Source organism: Lucilia sericata, unplaced genomic scaffold, assembly GCF_015586225.1.
Source record: "Lucilia sericata isolate MDLA Ls3-8-SP2 unplaced genomic scaffold, ASM1558622v1 Contig000302F_arrow, whole genome shotgun sequence".
In the NCBI taxonomy this organism is placed as follows: domain Eukaryota; kingdom Metazoa; phylum Arthropoda; class Insecta; order Diptera; family Calliphoridae; genus Lucilia; species Lucilia sericata.
The window spans coordinates 110,069-129,009 of record NW_023994327.1 but is presented as its reverse complement, the minus strand read 5'-3'; the positions used below and the strand labels follow the sequence as shown (position 1 = coordinate 129,009).

Below are 18,941 nucleotides of genomic sequence, written 5' to 3'. Positions count from 1 at the left end.
TGGGAAAATCTGTGAATCGATTGTAAAAATACTCAATTTTTCTAACGTAATTTCTCGCTCTTTGCTCATATACATTTCGTTCTATAATTATATCTTAAATAATTAAACACTTAAGAAAGAAAACAATCAACAGCATTACAGAAAAGAAAACAGAGTAAAAAATTAAACCAAAAAACAAACTGATATAATTTGGAAGGAAACGAAAACCGTTTAAAATTATTTATTATTATAAGTATAGGATAGAGTTGGTGGTATATGAGCATTGCTTTGGGTATTATCAGCTGTCTCCTTATCTTCTGGCATTTCGGGATCTTCACGTTCTTCCTCCTCATCGATGATACTAATATCACGTATAGAAGGACGGTGACTGCGGCGCCAACCTAGAGGTTAAACAAAATTGATTTAGTTTCAAAGTTTAAGACAAAAATTCTCTTTTATAACTTACCTTCTACAACTTGAGGTTGTTTAGTTTTCGTTAACAGTTTAGTACCGGTCACCGAGATCAATATGGCTCCCAAGGGAGCAGTTAGTACGATAGATAAAACAGCTATGGTTTGCACTACATATGCATAGTGTTTGTCGGTTTCAGGCGCATCGGCAGCCAAATGTTTCATGGCTACGGGTCCTAAGGCAGCCTGTACGGTTGCCTTAGACATCCAAGAGAGAGCAACAAAGAATTTCTCTTTCATATTCAGCTTATCTCCGAAAGCAATGCCAGCTGTACAGAGGATACGCAAGACAACACCGATTGCAATACAACCAATGCCCACGGACACAATATCGGGATCGAGTTCAGAAATCTGGTAAGAAGAAAAATCATTACATTAAAAAAATACAACTGAATTTGAAATGAACTAGAGCCAGTTCTGAACTGGAACTTGAAATGAACTAGAACTGAACAAAACTGAACTATAACTGAACAAAACTGAACTAGAACTGAACTAGAATTGGACTAGAACTGAACTAGGATTGAGCAAGAAAAGAACTAGAACAGAACTAGAGTAGAACTAGAACAGAACAAGAACAGAACTATATCATAAATAGAATAGAACTAGAACTGAACAGAACTAGAACAGAACTAGAACAGAACTAGAACAGAATTAGAACAGAACTAGAACGGAACTAGAACAGAACTAGAACAGAACTAGAACTGAACTTGAATTGAACTGGAACTGAACTAGAACAGTACTTGAACTGAATTTGAACTTAAGTAGAACTGAACTAGAACTGAACGGGAACTGCACTAGAACTGAACTAAAATTGAACTAGAAATGAACTAACTCTGAACTAAAACTGAAATAGAACTAATCAAGAACTGAGCTAGAATTGAATAAAAACTGCAATAGAACTGCACTATATCTAATTTCTAAATCAAAGTATTTTTTAAACTCTTCTTCACTCACCTTAATAGTAGCACCCGTAATACCGAATAGTATGGGTTCGAAAATCATCCAGAAAATTTCAAAAGCGGTCGACACTGGATTATCTTCCACTTCCCAGCCTTGTTTACACCAAAATAGATTCGAAACGAAAGCAGCAAACACGGCAGCCAAGGGACCAGCACCTTCATAACCGATTTCATCACTGCCATAAATTGCCACCAAACCACCCGAGAATAACATAATAGTACGTAGAGGTACAACATAAGCATCACCTTTTTCGGGGAAAAATCTAGCAATATAACCCCAAATGACACCAAAAGCCAAACCACCAATAATACAAACGGGCGCCTGAGATATTTGATAACCCAGACCACGATCCGAAAACATAACACTGCTAATAATACCGAAAATGGCCACAGACAAGGCATCATCAATACCGGCTACAGCAATAATTAAAGTGGGTATACCCTTGGCTACACCATAGCCTTTCGTACGCAAACGGAAGAGACAAGGTACCACTACAGCGGGGGAGACAGCGGCAATGATAGAACCCAAAAGGAAAGCCCATACCCAGGGTAAATCGAGTAAGAAATGGGTGGTAAGACCCACCACACAACATTCCAAAATCCAAGGAATAATACCCAACTTTAAAATGGTCTTGTAGACCTTCTTAAAAGCTTCGGGTTCCATTTCGAGACCAGCTCGAATTAAAATAATAGTTAAAGCAAATTTACGCAAATGTGCAGTAACTATTGAAAAATCTCCCTCCAAATTGGTCCAGCCAACATTCTAAAAATTAAAATTTTGATTAGACTTTAGCGTTGATTATTACGAATCGAATTGCAAACTCACCTGAAATAATATGCCGACCAGCAACATACCAATCAAACGCGGCAACGTTGTTAGCGATATCAAATAACCACCAAAATTAGCTGCCACTGTCAAAACTACCAAACCGAACAGCTGACCACCAGGGGCAGCAGATTCTCCTATAATTACATATGCTGTTATCCATAATAGCACACCTATTAAGATGAGTACAATAATGCGGGCAAATTGTCTAAATGATGGACACAAGGGGTAGGGACACATTTTTTGCCAGTGTGGTGGTTCCCAGGAAGGTGTGTTCTCTTCGCCACGACATTTAAAACAGAACGTGTACAACCAGGATTCTTCGATACTATTGCTGGTAGCCAACTGCTGTTGTTGTGATATTTTAGCATGTAGATTATCTAATGCTGAAATTCTATAAGGTCTGTTGTCTGGAATAAAAAGATTAAGAAGGAAAGATATTATATAACTTTTCAATGAAATGATGAGGAACTAAATTACAAATATTACTGAGCCAGAACTAAAGTAGTATCGATCAAAAACTGAAGCCAAAATTTAATCTAGAACTGAAGTAGAAATTATCTAGGACTGAACTAGAACTGAAGTATAGAACTGAACTAGAACTAAACCAGAACTGACAAAACATTTTAAAGAAAATTTTTAGAACTAAACTAGAACTTAACTAGAACAGAACTGGAAAAGAACTAGAAAAGAACTGATATAGAACTAAACTAGAAAAGAATTAGAACTGAACTAAAACTGAATTAGAACTGAACTAGAACTGAACTAGAACTGAACTTGAACTGAACTAGAACTGAACTAGAACTGAACTAGACCTGAACTAGAACTGAACTAAACTGAACTAGAACTGAACTAGAACTGAACTAGAACTGAACTAAACTGAACTAGAACTGAACTAGAACTGAACTAGAACTGAACTAGAACTGAACTAGAACTGAACTAGAACTGAACTAGAACTGAACTAGAACTGAACTAGAACTGAACTAGAACTGAACTAGAACTGAACTAGAACTGAACTAGAACTGAACTAGAACTGAACTAGAACTGAACTAGAACTGAACTAGAACTGAACTAGAACTGAACTAGAACTGAACTAGAACTGAACTAGAACTGAACTAGAACTGAACTAGAACTGAACTAGAACTGAACTAGAACTGAACTAGAACTGAACTAGAACTGAACTAGAACTGAACTAGAACTGAACTAGAACTGAACTAGAACTGAACTAGAACTGAACTAGAACTGAACTAGAACTGAACTAGAACTGAACTAGAACTGAACTAGAACTGAACTAGAACTGAACTAGAACTGAACTAGAACTGAACTAGAATTGAACTAGAAACTGAACTAGAACTGAACTAGAACTGAACTAGAACTGAACTAGAACTGAACTAGAACTAAACTAGAACTAAACTAAAACTGAACTAGAACTGAACTAGAACTGAACTAGAACTGAACTAGAACTGAACTAGAACTGAACTAGAACTGAACTAGAACTGAACTAGAACTGAACTAGAACTAAACTAGAACTGAACTAGAACTGAACTAGAACTGAACTAGAACTGAACTAGAACTGAACTAGAACTGAACTAGAACTGAACTAGAACTGAACTAGAACTGAACTAGGACTGAACTAGAACTGGACTAGAACTGAACTAGAACTGAACTAGAACTGGACTAGAACTGAACTAGAACTGAACTAGAACTGAGGTAGAACTGAACTAGAACTGAACTAGAACTGAACTAGAACTGAACTAGAACTGAACTAGAACTGAACTAGAACTGAACTAGAACTGAACTAGAACTGAACTAGAACTGAACTAGAACTGAACTAGAACTGAACTAGAACTGAACTAGAACTGAGGTAGAACTGAACTAGAACTGAACTAGAACTGAACTAGAACTGAACTAGAACTGAACTAGAAATGAACTAAAACTGAACTAGAACTGAACTAGAACTGAACTAGAACTGAACTAGAACTGAACTAGAACTGAACTAGAACTGAACTAGAACTGAACTAGAACTGAACTAGAACTGAACTAGAACTGAACTAGAACTGAACTAGAACTGAACTACAACTGAACTACAACTGAACTAGAACTGAACTAGAACTGAACTAGAACTGAACTAGAACTGAACTAGAACTGAACTAGAACTGAACTAGAACTGAACTAGAACTGAACTAGAACTGAACTAGAACTGAACTAGAACTGAACTAGAACTGAACTAGAACTGATCTAGAACTGAACTAGAACTGAACTAGAACTGAACTAGAACTGAACTAGAACTGAACTAGGACTGAACTAAAACTGAACTAACTAGAACTGAACTAGAGCTGAACCAGAACTGTACTAAGGACTAACTGAACTGAACTAGAACTGAACTAGAACTGAACTAGAACTGAACTAGAACTGAACTAGAACTGAACTAGAACTGAACTAGAACTGAACTAGAACTGAACTAGAACTGAACTAGAACTGAACTAGAACTGAACTAGAACTGAACTAGAACTGAACTAGAACTGAACTAGAACTGAACTAGAACTGAACTAGAACTACTGAACTACTAGAACTGAACTAGAACTGAACTAGAACTGAACTAGAACTGAACTATAACTGAACAAGAACTGAACTTGAAGTGAACTATAACTGAACCAGAACTGATAAAATATTTCAATGAAAATTTTAGTTGGTTCCGAATTTAACAGTCAACAAATTTTTAAACTTAATGTGCTCACGTTTGACAGTTTGTTTGATATCTGATTAAAATACTTGTGCTTGATTTTAAAGCTGTCAAATTAATTAAGTCATATAATGATTAAATTTAGAGATTTTTACATATCATCGAGCTTAAAGTTCAGTGGCGATAATTTAAATATTGTAAATGATTTTAAAGAGTTCTGGAAAATGTACTTGATTTAATTATATGCTTAGTTTGAAATACTTAAAAATAACATTAATCAGATTTTAGATTAAAGCCTTCTTGCCACGTACGTAACAATTTAAGTGTTAAAAGTAAAACCCAAGATACTAAAAATAGCTCAAATAATGGTTAAGGGAAAATTTCCATAATTTTGAAAATATTTACGTTTGTAGGCTTTTGAGTTGTTTATCTAAGAGGTGAGAAAAGAAAGCAACAAATTCAATATTTCTTTTAAATATTTCAATTTGTTGCGTATTTCTTTTTTCTATAAATGTTGATTGTTTTGTCGCTTTTTCTGTTAACATTTAAAATTAGTGATTAAATATTTGTTAAATGCCATTGAGGAAAAAAAAACAAATTAACGATAAACTTAATAACATTTACGTCAAAATTAAGAAGCGCCAAAAAATTAATTAAATATTTTTTCATGAATTTTTAAAGATACAATACGTAATAAGTTAACACTTATAACAATTCATAAACAAGTGCGAAAAATCGATAATTCGAATAGATTTTCATATATTGATTTCTCGAATCTCGTGTTAATAATCTTTCCATAACGTCAGACCCTATGGCGTATCATTTTTTTGGATCAAAGTAAATAATTTAATAAAAAAATATTCATTCATTTTATTTGGCAATGTGTTCTGCTTTTGAAGAGGTGTGGGGTTTTACATTACAGGAAATAGTAGATAACATAGAAAGTCGTAAGTTATTGTTTAACGTCACAATAAACTGTGTTGAAAATCTTAGATTATTATGGTTGGATGAGTCCTAATGAGCAAATATGAACTGAAATAAAATTGAACTAGAATTGAACTACAAAACTAGGACAGAACAAGAACCAAACTGGTACAGAACTGAACTAAAACAGAACTAGAACAGAACTAGAACTGAACTAGAACAGAACTAGCACAGAACTAGAACAGAACTAGAACAGAACTAGAACAGAACTAGAACAGAACTAGAACAGAACTAGGACAGAACTAGAACAGAACAGAACAGAACTAGAACAGAACTAGAACAGAACTAGAACAGAACTAGAACAGAACTAGGACAGAACTAGAACAGAACTAGAACAGAACTAGAACAGAACTAGAACAGAACTAGAACAGAACTAGAACAGAACTAGAACAGAACTAGAACAGAACTAGAACAGAACTAGAACAGAACTAGAACAGAACTAGAACAGAACTAGAACAGAACTAGAACAGAACTAGAACAGAACTAGAACAGAACTAGAACAGAACTAGAACAGAACTAGAACAGAACTAGAACAGAACCAGAACAGAACTTGAACAGAACTAGAACTAGAACAGAACTAGAACTGAATTAGAACTGAACTTGAACAGAACTAGAGTAGAACTAGAACAGAACTAGAACAGAAGTAGAACTGAACTAGAACAGAACTAGAACAGAACTAGAACAGAACTAGAACAGAACTAGAACAGAACTAGAACAGAACTAGAACAGAACTAGAGCAGAACTAGAACAGAACTAGAACAGAACTAGAATAGAACTAGAATAGAACTAGAACAGAACTAGAACAGAACTAGAACAGAACTAGAACAGAACTAGAACAGAACTAGAACAGAACTAGAACAGAACTAGAACAGAACTAAAACAGAACTAGAACAGAACTAGAACAGAACTAGAACAGAACTAGAACAGAACTAGAACAGAACTAGAACAGAACTAGAGCAGAACTAGAACAGAACTAGAACAGAACTAGAATAGAACTAGAATAGAACTAGAACAGAACTAGAACAGAACTAGAACAGAACTAGAACAGAACTGAACTAGAACAGAACTGAACTAGAACAGAACTGAACTAGAATAGAACTAGAACAGAACTAGAACAGAACTAGAACAGAACTAGAACAGAACTAGAACAGAACTAGAACAGAACTAGAACAGAACTAGAACAGAACTAGAACAGAACTAGAACAGAACTAGAACAGAACTAGAACAGAACTAAAACAGAACTAGAACAGAAGTAGAACAGAACTAGAACAGAACTAGAACAGAACTAGAACAGAACTAGAACAGAACTAGAACAGAACTAGAACAGAACTAGAACAGAACTAGAACAGAACTAGAACAGAACTAGAACAGAACTAGAACAGAACTAGAACAGAACTAGAATAGAACTAGAACAGAACTAGAACGGAACTAGAACAGAACTAGAACAGAACAGAACTAGAACAGAACTAGAACAGAACTAGAACAGAACAGAACTAGAACAGAACTAGAACAAACTAGAACAGAACTAGAACAGAACTAGAACAGAACTAGAACAGTACTAGAACAGAACTATAACAGAACTAGAACAGAACTAGAACAGAACTAGAACAGAACTAGAACAGAACTAGAACGAACTAGAACAGAACTAGAACAGAACTAGAACAGAACTAGAACAGAACTAGAACAGAACTAGAAGAACTAGAAACTAGAACAGAACTAGAACAGACTAGAACAGAACAGAACAGAACTAGAACAGAACTAGAACAGAACTAGAACAGAACTAGAACAGAACTAGAACAGAACTAGAACAGAACTAGAACAGAACTAGAACAGAACTAGAACAGAACTAGAACAGAACTAAACAGAACTAGAACAGAACTAGAACGAACTAAACTGAACTAAACTGACAACTGACCTAGAACAGAACTAGAACTGAACTAGAACAGAACAGAACTAGAACAGAACTAGAACAAAACTAGAACAGAACTAGAACAGAACTAGAACAGAACTAGAACAGTACTAGAACAGAACTATAACAGAACTAGAACAGAACTAGAACAGAACTAGAACAGAACTAGAACAGAACCTAGAACAGAACTAGAACAGAACTAGAACAGAACTAGAACAGAAACTAGAACAGAACAGAACTAGAACAGAACTAGAACAGAACTAGAAAGAACTAGAACAGAACTAGAACAGAACTAGAAACAGAACTAGAACAGAACTAGAACAGAACTAGAACAGAACTAGAACAGAACTAGAACAGAACTAGAACACTAGAACTAGAACAAAACCGAACAGAACTTGAACAGAACTAGAACTAGAACAGAACTAGAACTGAATTAGAACTGAACTTGAACAGAACTAGAATAGAACTAGAACAGAACTAGAACAGAAGTAGAACTGAACTAGAACAGAACTAGAACAGAACTAGAACAGAACTAGAACAGAACTAGAACAGAACTAGAACAGAACTAGAACAGAACTAGAACAGAACTAGAACAGAACTAGAACAGAACTAGAACAGAACTAGAACAGAACTAGAACAGAACTAGAACAGAACTAGAACAGAACTAGAACAGAACTAGAACAGAACTAGAATAGAACTAGAACAGAACTAGAACGGAACTAGAACAGAACTAGAACAGAACAGAACTAGAACAGAAACTAGAACAGAACTAGAACAGAACTAGAACAGAACAGAACTAGAACAGAACTAGAACAAAACTAGAACAGAACTAGAACAGAACTAGAACAGAACTAGAACAGTACTAGAACAGAACTATAACAGAACTAGAACAGAACTAGAACAGAACTAGAAACAGAACTAGAACAGAACTAGAACAGAACTAGAACAGACTAGAACAGAACTAGAACAGAACTAGAACAGAACTAGAACAGAACTAGAACAGAACTAGAACAGAACTAGAACAGAACTAGAACAGAACTAGAACAGAACTAGAAACAGAACTAGAACAGAACTAGAACAGAACTAGAACAGAACTAGAACAGAACTAGAACAGAACTAGAACAGAACTAGAACTGAACTAAAACTGAAACTAAAACTGACCTAGAACAGAACTAGAACTGAACTAGAACAGAACAGAACTAGAACAGAACTAGAACAACTAGAAAACTAGAACAGAACTAGAACAGAACTAGAACAGTACTAGAACAGACTATAACAGAACTAGAACAGAACTAGAACAGAACTAGAACAGAACTAGAACAGAACTAGAACAGAACTAGAACAGAACTAGAACAGAACTAGAACAGAACATGAACAGAACTAGAACAGAACTAGAACAGAACTAGAACAGAACTAGAACAGAACTAGAACAGAACTAGAACAGAACTAGAACAGAACTAGAACAGAACAGAACTAGAACAGAACTAGAACAGAACTAGAAAGACTAGAACAGAACTAGAACAGAACTAGAACAGAACTAGAACAGAACTAGAACAGAACTAGAACAGAACTAGAACAGAAACACTAGAACAGAACTAGAGCAGAACTAGAACAGAACTAGAACAGAACTAGAATAGAACTAGAATAGAACTAGAACAGAACTAGAACAGAACTAGAACAACTAGAACAGAACTGAACTAGAACAGAACTGAACTAGAACAGAACTGAACTAGAATAGAACTAGAACAGAACTAGAACAGAACTAGAACAGAACTAGAACAGAACTAGAACAGAACTAGAACAGAACTAGAACAGAACTAGAACAGAACTAGAACAGAACTAAAACAAAGAACAGAAAGAACAGAACTAGAACAGAACTAGAACAGAACTAGAACAGAACTAGAACAGAACTAGAACTGAACTAGAACTGAACTAGAACTGAACTAGAACTGAACTTGAACTGAACTAGAACTGAACTAGAACAGAACTAGAACAGAACTAGAACAGAACTAGAACTGAACTTGAACTGAACTAAAACTGACCTAGAACAGAACTAGAACAGAACTAGAACAGAACTAGAACAGAACTAGAACAGAACTAGAACAGAACTAGAACAGAACTAGAACAGAACTAGGACAGAACTAGAACAGAACTAGAACAGAACTAGAACAGAACTAGAACAGAACTAGAACAGAATTAGAACAGAACTAGAACAGAACTAGAACTGAACTTGAACTGACCTAGAACTGAACTAGAACTGAACTAGAACTGAACTAGAACTGAACTAGAACTGAACTAGAACTAGAACTGAACTAGAACTAGAACTGAACTAGAACTGAACTAGAACTGAACTAGAACTGAACTAGACACTGAACTAGAACTGACTAGAACTGAATAGAAACGAACTAGAACTGAACTAGAACGAACTAGAACTTGAACTAGAAACTGAACTAGAACTGAACTAGAACTGACTAGAACTGAACTAGAACCTGAACTAGAACTGAACTAGAACTGAACTAGAACTGAACTAGAACTGAAACTAGACTGAACAGAACTGAATAGAACTGAACTAGAACTGACCAGAACTGAACTCGAACTGAACTATGAAACTGACTAGAACTGAACTAGAAACTGAACTTGAACTGAAACTAGAACTGCAACCTGATCTTATTGATACATGCCAAACATTTCTACGACATGACCCATTTTATCAGCGATTTTATTAAAAACATCTGTATAATTTGGGTAATCTTGAGTTTTTGTAGGTTCAATTTTATTAAATGATTTGGGATGGATTCACTAATACGATCTACCACTAAAACAATTCATTTTGGTCCCATCCATACATAAACAAACCATAGAGCAATCAAGTCATAAAAAAACTCCAAAATAATATTTATTATATGTTTATGATGTCACAAACTGTAGACTATAGAAAAATCTGTCATATGGACTAAATGATTTAACATCGAATACATATGTACTATATCATTTCTTGATATAGTACAAGAGTACCTACATATACAAGAAATAATAGTCGTAAAAATAAATCAATTTACACACAAATAACTATAGATTATCCACAACTGCCGGCAAAAAATTTATACTTAAAAAAAACTTTGCTGCTTTAATCAACAAATAATCTCTTACAATTTTAAATTGCCTTAAAATGAAATAAAGTTAATAGCGTATAAATTATTGTGGTTACGTGTGTTTTTTTTGTTCGTCTGTTTGTTCAATAAATCACATGTCAGTCAGTCGCTCTAATACGACAGATTTGTATTAGAAGTATTTAACCGAAAATAAATAAAACCCTATAAAGTTTAACCAGAACGACAAAAATAATCTTCGAGAATCATAAATTATAAACAAAAATTAAGAAAATTCTCCTTGTACTGTTAGGTACATACATACATACATCCATATATACAAATTTCAATAAAACGGAAGAAGCTTTTGGTTGTAAGCATTAAATCATTACAAGATCCAGAGCTGTAGGCGAAAGTAGGGGCAATATTTTTTTCGCCAAATTAATTTTAAATGAAATTATTGTGAAAAAAACTTAAAATATTTAGAGGTTATAGCCATTCTTAATAATAATTGTGGGTCCATCTGTTATATCTTATGGTCCAATCGTATCAAAAGATCTTATGATATATACTTTTATGGATCTACAAACAATTTTTGAATGTGTTACTACTGTATCTATAAAATATTATCCATGTTCCCTAAATCCATAACCTATATACACCCTTGGTTTCTATTAACGTCCCAATATTTAAACGTTTATTGTCAAGATGTGAGTACAATAATACTATATTAGAGCGTCTTAATTTTGTCGACTTCATACACAAAATTTATAGATTTATATTTTATTATATTTTTTTTTTCTGAGAAAGGTGTTTATAAATTATCTGTTATTAAATGGTTTATTAAGTAAATTTGTCTACAGTTACTTTGTTTATAAAATTTCATTGGGCGTGACGCGAAATATTGTCGCAATTGAAATTTTACAACGTGTTGGTTTTCTTCAGCACAATCGATTTTTATTTAAAAAAAAATAATTTGTTTATGATGTACAAAAAAAAAAAAAAAAAAATAAACAATAAATAATATTAGTCAGATATAGCGTACGCACAACATTTTTTGGGTTGAAAATACGTGGGTTGTGAAGAAAGTTTGTGGAATCGTAAAATTAGGATCCTATTACACTCTACACTAATTATAGCTTTGTTCCAGAACTTTCTGGCTAAAGAGAATTAATGAATTTTCTCTTCGTACTTATAAAAAGTACGGGAACAGAAAAAACAAAATTTCTCTTTCAATAAATTTGTATTGAAGTTTATTCATAAAAATTTCTATTGAAATTAAAATAAAATTGAAAAACTACAATCACACATACTTTTTTATGAAAACAAATCAAAAATATCAAACATTTTTGTTTTTCAATGTATTTTTTTAAACAAATAATTTATTTGACAATTTTTTTTCTATTTGCCAGGAAAAACTTTTCTGGCTAAAACCTGCAAGTTCTGGCAAAGAGAAAATAATTTTAATTGCTCAAATTTGTTCTCTTTTACAATTTCTGGTAAAAACCTGCAAACTTGACAAGTAAAGGAACAAAGCTTATGATTTCATTAGGCCCCATATAACCAAACTTTTATGACTAAGTTTCCCGGAATTTAACAGATTTTTATAAATTAATTTTTAACTTACCATAACTACATTGTGAACCATGATCTGATTCATTATCATGGCCTACGGCATTTATTAATATACTTTTTCGTCTAACCGGACCAATTTCCGTGTGTGAGTGGACTGAAGTCTGAAAAGAAAAATAAAATAATTAATTGCTTACACAAAAATAAAAAACAAAAATCTGAACTTTAAAAACTTCAATCATATGATACCCAACACCAGCAAGGAGTAATTAATTGAACTAGAACTGAACTAGAACTGAACTAGAACTGAACTAGAACTGAACTAGAACTGAACTAGAACTGAACTAGAACTGAACTAGAACTGAACTAGAACTGAACTAGACTGAACTAGAACTGAACTAGAACTGAACTAGAACTGAACTAGAACTGAACTAGAACTGAACTAGAATTGGACTAGAACTGAACTAGAACTGAACTAGAACTGAACTAGAACTGAACTAGAACTGAACTGGAACTGAACTAGAACTGAACTTGAACTGAACTAGAACTGAACTAGAACTGAACTATAACTGAACTAGAACTGAACTAGAACTGAACTAGAACTGAACTAGAACTGAACTAGAACTGAACTAGAACTGAACTAGAACTGAACTAGAACTGAACTAGAACTGAACTAGAACTGAACTAGAACTGAACTAGAATTGAACTAGAACTGAACTAGAACTGAACTAGAACTGAACTAGAACTGAACTAGAACTGAACTAGAACTGAACTAGAACTGAACTAGAACTGAACTAGAACTGAACTAAACTAGAACTGAACTAAACTAGAACTGAACTAAACTAGAACTGAACTAAACTAGAACTGAACTAAACTAGAACTGAACTAAACTAGAACTGAACTAAACTAGAACTGAACTAAACTAGAACTGAACTAAACTAGAACTGAACTAAACTAAACTAGAACTGAACTAAACTAGAACTGAACTAAACTAGAACTGAACTAGAACTGAACTAGAACTGAACTAGAACTGAACTAGAAAAAAACTGAACTAGAACTGAACTAGAACTGAACTAGAACTGAACTAGAACTGAACTAGAACTGAACTAGAACTGAACTAGAACTGAACTAGAACTGAACTAGAACTGAACTAGAACTGAACTAGAACTGAACTAGAACTGAACTAGAACTGAACTAGACTAGAATGAACTAGAACGGAACTAGAAACTGAACTAGAACTGAACTAGAACGAAACTAGAACTGAACTAGAACTGAAGCTAGAACTGAAACAAAAACTAAGAACGAATCAGACTGAACTAGAACTTAACTAGAACTGAACTAGACTGACACTAGAACCAACTACGAACTAGAACTGAACGAGAACTGAACTAGAACTGAACTAGAACTGAACTAGAACTGAACTAGAACTGAACTAGAACTGAACTAGAACTGAACTAGAACTGAACTAGAACTGAACTAGAACTGAACTAGAAACTGAACTAGAACTGAACTAGAACTGAACTAGAACTGAACTAGAACTGAACTAGAACTGAACTAGAACGAACTAGAACTGACGAACTGAACTAGAACTGACTAGAACTGAAACTATAACTGAACTAGAACTGACTAGAACTGAAACGAGAACTGAAAATAGAAACTGAACTAGAACTGAACTAGAACTGAACTAGAACTGAACTAGAACTGAACTAGAACTGAACTAGAACTGAACTAGAACGAACTAGAACTGAACTAGAACTGAACTAGAACTGAACTAGAACTGAACTAGAACTGAACTAGAACTGAACTAGAACTGAACTAGAACTGAACTAGAACTGAACTAGAACTGAACTAGAACTGAACTAGAACTGAACTAGAACTGAACTAGAACTGAACTAGAACTGAACTAGAATTGAACTAGAACTGAACTAGAATTTTATAAAGCTAAAATTCAGAAAAAAACTAAAATTTCCTAAAAACGTATTTGTTTGAACAATTCAAATCATTTCAGCTGAATTAAATTTTAAATATTTCTATTTAATAAAATCATTTTCTATGTTTTTTCATCCAGAAAAAAATTAACAAACTAATTTGTTTATGTTGTTATAAATAAATGTATTAGTACTTGCAGCAAAATTTATATTTTTAATATTTAAATCTGAGCGATAGACAAATGAGTAATAAAAATATATAAATTTCAACTAAAAACATTAGCGGCAACAATTTATAAAAATATTCATGTAATAAAAACATTTGCATTAAAATGCAGAATAAATGTGTTAAATTTGATTTTAAAAAAATAATATAGTACAAAATTTGAAAAAAAATGTAAATTAAATTTCATAGTTTAAAAATATGCAGTCTATTAGAGAGTTAGAAAATTATAGTTATTTAATTAAATAGATAATAAATTAAATTATTTGCTTTTTTCTTGTTTTTCTGTATTGTATTGAAATATGTTTTCATTATTTAGTTGTTAGTTGTATTACAATTGTGTTAAGGACTTAAACACGATTATTTTGTTGATATTTTTTATTATTTTAGATTGTTGTTGTAACAGCAAGAGCAACAATAATAATAATTTTATAGATATTTGGGGGGAAAAAAGAGTTAAAAATCACACTCTGGTATTTAACCACAAAATGAAATTTTCATTCTAGTAAATATTTATACAATAGTGGTAGTAAGTATTTAAACGGGTTCTAGGTTGTAAAAGGTTGTGTGTTTGAATATGTATGTGTTGTCTCATTAAATGTTTAAAAAATCTGACTTCTGAGAGGATTTGCAAAATTTTCCAAAGTAATTAACCATTTATATGGCAGAATATTTATATAGTTACAGAAAAGTGCAGTTTCTGTATTAATCATATACACAGTATTGTTCGAAACCTAAGCACCTTTATAGGTCTACATCAGGGTGGAAAACTTATTATTATTATTATTGCACTTTTTGACATCAAAAATACCACAATACATCCACGACATATTAACCAGTTTTTGTATTTTAAACATCTTTCAAAGACTATTACATAGTATCAATACACTAACCTATAAACTAGCCAATAGAGTAGTTAGTATATTGATCTGTAAAGTAGTTCCTAGTCAATATACCAGTTTATGGAGTAATCAACAGACTAGCAAACAGAGAAGTTCATTTGATAGCCATTTGATAGAGTCCAAAAAGTAGTTGATAGAATAGTTCAAGCAGTACATAGTGTTGTCTGTAGACTAGTTCGAAGAATAGTCAATATACGAGATCTATAGAGTCAATAGAGTAGTTCAAAAATATACCATTTGGAATACAATTTATAGACCATTCGACATAGTATTCCAAAGGCACTAGTTTTCAGAATCCAAAAAGTAGTCGATAGAGTAGTTCAAGCAGTACATAATGTAGTCTATAGAGTAGTCCGTAGGTGGGCCAATAAAGTATTCATTTAATTAGTCTAGAGTGGCCTGCGGTAGGTTAGTGTTAGACCGGAGGTAGTGGGTCCGAATTCCACCTGAGACACTAGTAACTAATTAATGAACTAACTAACTAACTAACTAACTACTAACTAACTAACTAACTAACTAACTAACTAACTAACTAACTAACTAACTAACTAACTAACTAACTACTAACTAACTAACTAACTACTAACTAACTAACTACTAACTAACTAACTAACTAACTAACTAACTAACTAACTAACTAACTAACTAACTAACTACTAACTAACTAACTAACTAACTAACTAACTAACTAACTAACTAACTAACTAACTAACTAACTAACTAACTAACTAACTAACTAACTAACTAACTAACTAACTAACTAACTAACTAACTAACTAACTAACTAACTAACTAACTAACTAACTAACTAACTACTAACTAACTAACTAACTAACTAACTAACTAACTAACTAACTAACTAACTAACTAACTAACTAACTAACTAACTAACTAACTAACTAACTAACTAACTAACTAACTACTAACTAACTAACTAACTACTAACTAACTACTAACTAACTAACTAACTAACTACTAACTAACTAACTAACTAACTAACTAACTAACTAACTAACTAACTAACTAACTAACTAACTAACTAACTAACTAACTAACTAACTAACTAACTAACTACTAACTAACTAACTAACTAACTAACTAACTAACTAACTAACTAACTAACTAACTAACTAACTAACTAACTAACTAACTAACTACTAACTAACTAACTAACTAACTAACTAACTAACTAACTAACTAACTACTAACTAACTAAACTAACTAGCTAACTAACTAACTAACTAACTACAACTAACTAACTAACTAACTAACTATAAACTAACTAACTAACTACTAACTAACTAACTAACTAACTAACTAACTAACTAACTAACTACTAACTAAACTAAACTAACTAACTAACTAAACTACTAACTAACTAACTAACTAACTAACTAACTAACTAACTAACTAACTACTACTAACTAACTAACTAACTAACTACTAACTAACTAACTAACTAACTAACTAACTAACTACTAAACTAACTAACTAACTAACCTACTACTACTAACTACTAACTAACTAACTAACTAACTAACTAACCTAATACTAACTAACTACTAACTAACTAACTAACTAACTAACTAACTAACTAACTAACTAACTAACTAACTAACTAACTAACTAACTAACTAACTAACTAACTAACTAACTACTAACTAACTAACTAACTAACTAACTAACTAACTAACTAACTAACTACTAACTAACTAACTAACTACTACTAACTAACCTAACTAACTATACTAACTAACTAACTAACTCTCTAACAAATAACTAACTAACTAACTAACTAACTAACTAACTAACTAACTAACTAACTAACTAACTAACTAACTAACTAACTACTACTAACTACAACTAACTAACTAACTAACTAACTACTAACTAACTAACTAACTAACTAACTAACTAACTAACTAACTAACTAACTAACTAACTAACTACTAACTAACTAACTAACTAACTACTAACTAACTAACTAACTAACTAACTAACTAACTAACTAACTACTAACTAACTAACTAACTAACTAACTAACTAACTAACTAACTAACTAACTAACTAACTAACTAACTAACTAACTAACTAACTAACTAACTACTAACTAACTAACTAACTAACTAACTAACTAACTAACTAACTACTAACTAACTAACTAACTAACTAACTAACTAACTAACTAACTATCTAACTAACTAACTAACTAACTAACTAACTAACTATCTAACTAACTATCTAAAACTACTAACTAACTAACTAACTAACTACTACTAACTACTCTAACTACTCTAACGAACTACTCTACAACTAACTAACTAACTAACTTACTAACTAACTCACTAACAAACTAACTAACCAACTACTAACAAACTAACTAACTAACTAACTAACTACTACTAACTACTAACTAACTAATAACTATCTAACTAACTAACTCACTAACTACTAACTAACTAACTAACTACTACTACTAACTAATCACTAACTAACTAACTAACTAACTTAACTACTAACTAACTACGAACTAACTAACTACCTAATACTACTAACTAAATAACTAACGAACTACTAACTAACTAACTAACTAACTACACTAACTAACTAATCTAACTACACTAACTAACTAACTAACTAACTAACTAACTAACTAACTAACTAACTAACAAACTAACTAACTAACTAACTGAGACGGGATCAAGTCGTTTAGTAAACTGTTTACAATGAAGCTGTTTTGGACACCAGGAATGAGGAAGCTGGTGAACATGCAAGACAAGATTTAAGTTAGACCTACATATAACCAAGATATTTATTAGATTGGAAACATGATAAGACTTTTAATGGTGCATTGTGTCCTATAATATAGAGTCCAAACAAAAATGGCTAGGAAATAGGTACTTCAACGAATTGGGTAGTATTGCCTTTGCTAGGTTTTATCAAGGGAATCAGTCGAATTTTCGGTTGGAGAATCCCCTCTATATGCTTATCTCGAATTCTTCAATTATTTCGAAATCTAAATCTAATGGTTCACGAAACAGTTTGAGACACTAGGAGACCAGTCGTGTTCCATTCATTAGTCTTACAGTCATCCTGTTTTTCTATTTAATTTCTTGATTTTAATTTTGGAATTCTTCTAATGGAATTAGCACTTTATGGTGCATTATCCTTCCAAACTTAACCGATATTCATCATGTTTGGAGATTTCCTAAGAAATCACATTTTCTAGAAGATTCTTAAAAGAAAATTTTAAATCCGATTATTCGCTTTATCTTTTCACGACAGCTTTAATACATACAGAAATAGGATTATTACGATCATAATTTAGAACTCTTGATACATTGAATTTTAGAGTGGATGTGATAGTGATATTTTTAATAAAAATATTACGTGTCTTGTTTGAGATCGTAAAACTAC

The 18,941-nt window shown here is 32.3% G+C and overlaps 1 protein-coding gene across 2 annotated transcripts in view; it reads right to left on the bottom strand.

Moving 5' to 3' along the window:
- Window positions 1-45: 45 nt before the first annotated feature.
- LOC119603405 (sodium/hydrogen exchanger 9B2) overlaps window positions 46-18,941 on the bottom strand; it is a 74,388-nt gene continuing 55,492 nt past the window's right edge. For both annotated transcript variants that reach the window (XM_037955427.1, XM_037955426.1), the window contains 5 exons: window positions 12,527-12,635; window positions 2,235-2,644; window positions 1,404-2,171; window positions 446-800; window positions 46-380 (listed from right to left, as the gene is read on the bottom strand). In XM_037955427.1, the coding sequence (XP_037811355.1) occupies window positions 217-380; window positions 446-800; window positions 1,404-2,171; window positions 2,235-2,644; window positions 12,527-12,635 (1,806 nt within the window). In that variant the 3' untranslated portion in view covers window positions 46-216. The remainder of the gene's footprint in view (window positions 381-445; window positions 801-1,403; window positions 2,172-2,234; window positions 2,645-12,526; window positions 12,636-18,941) is intronic.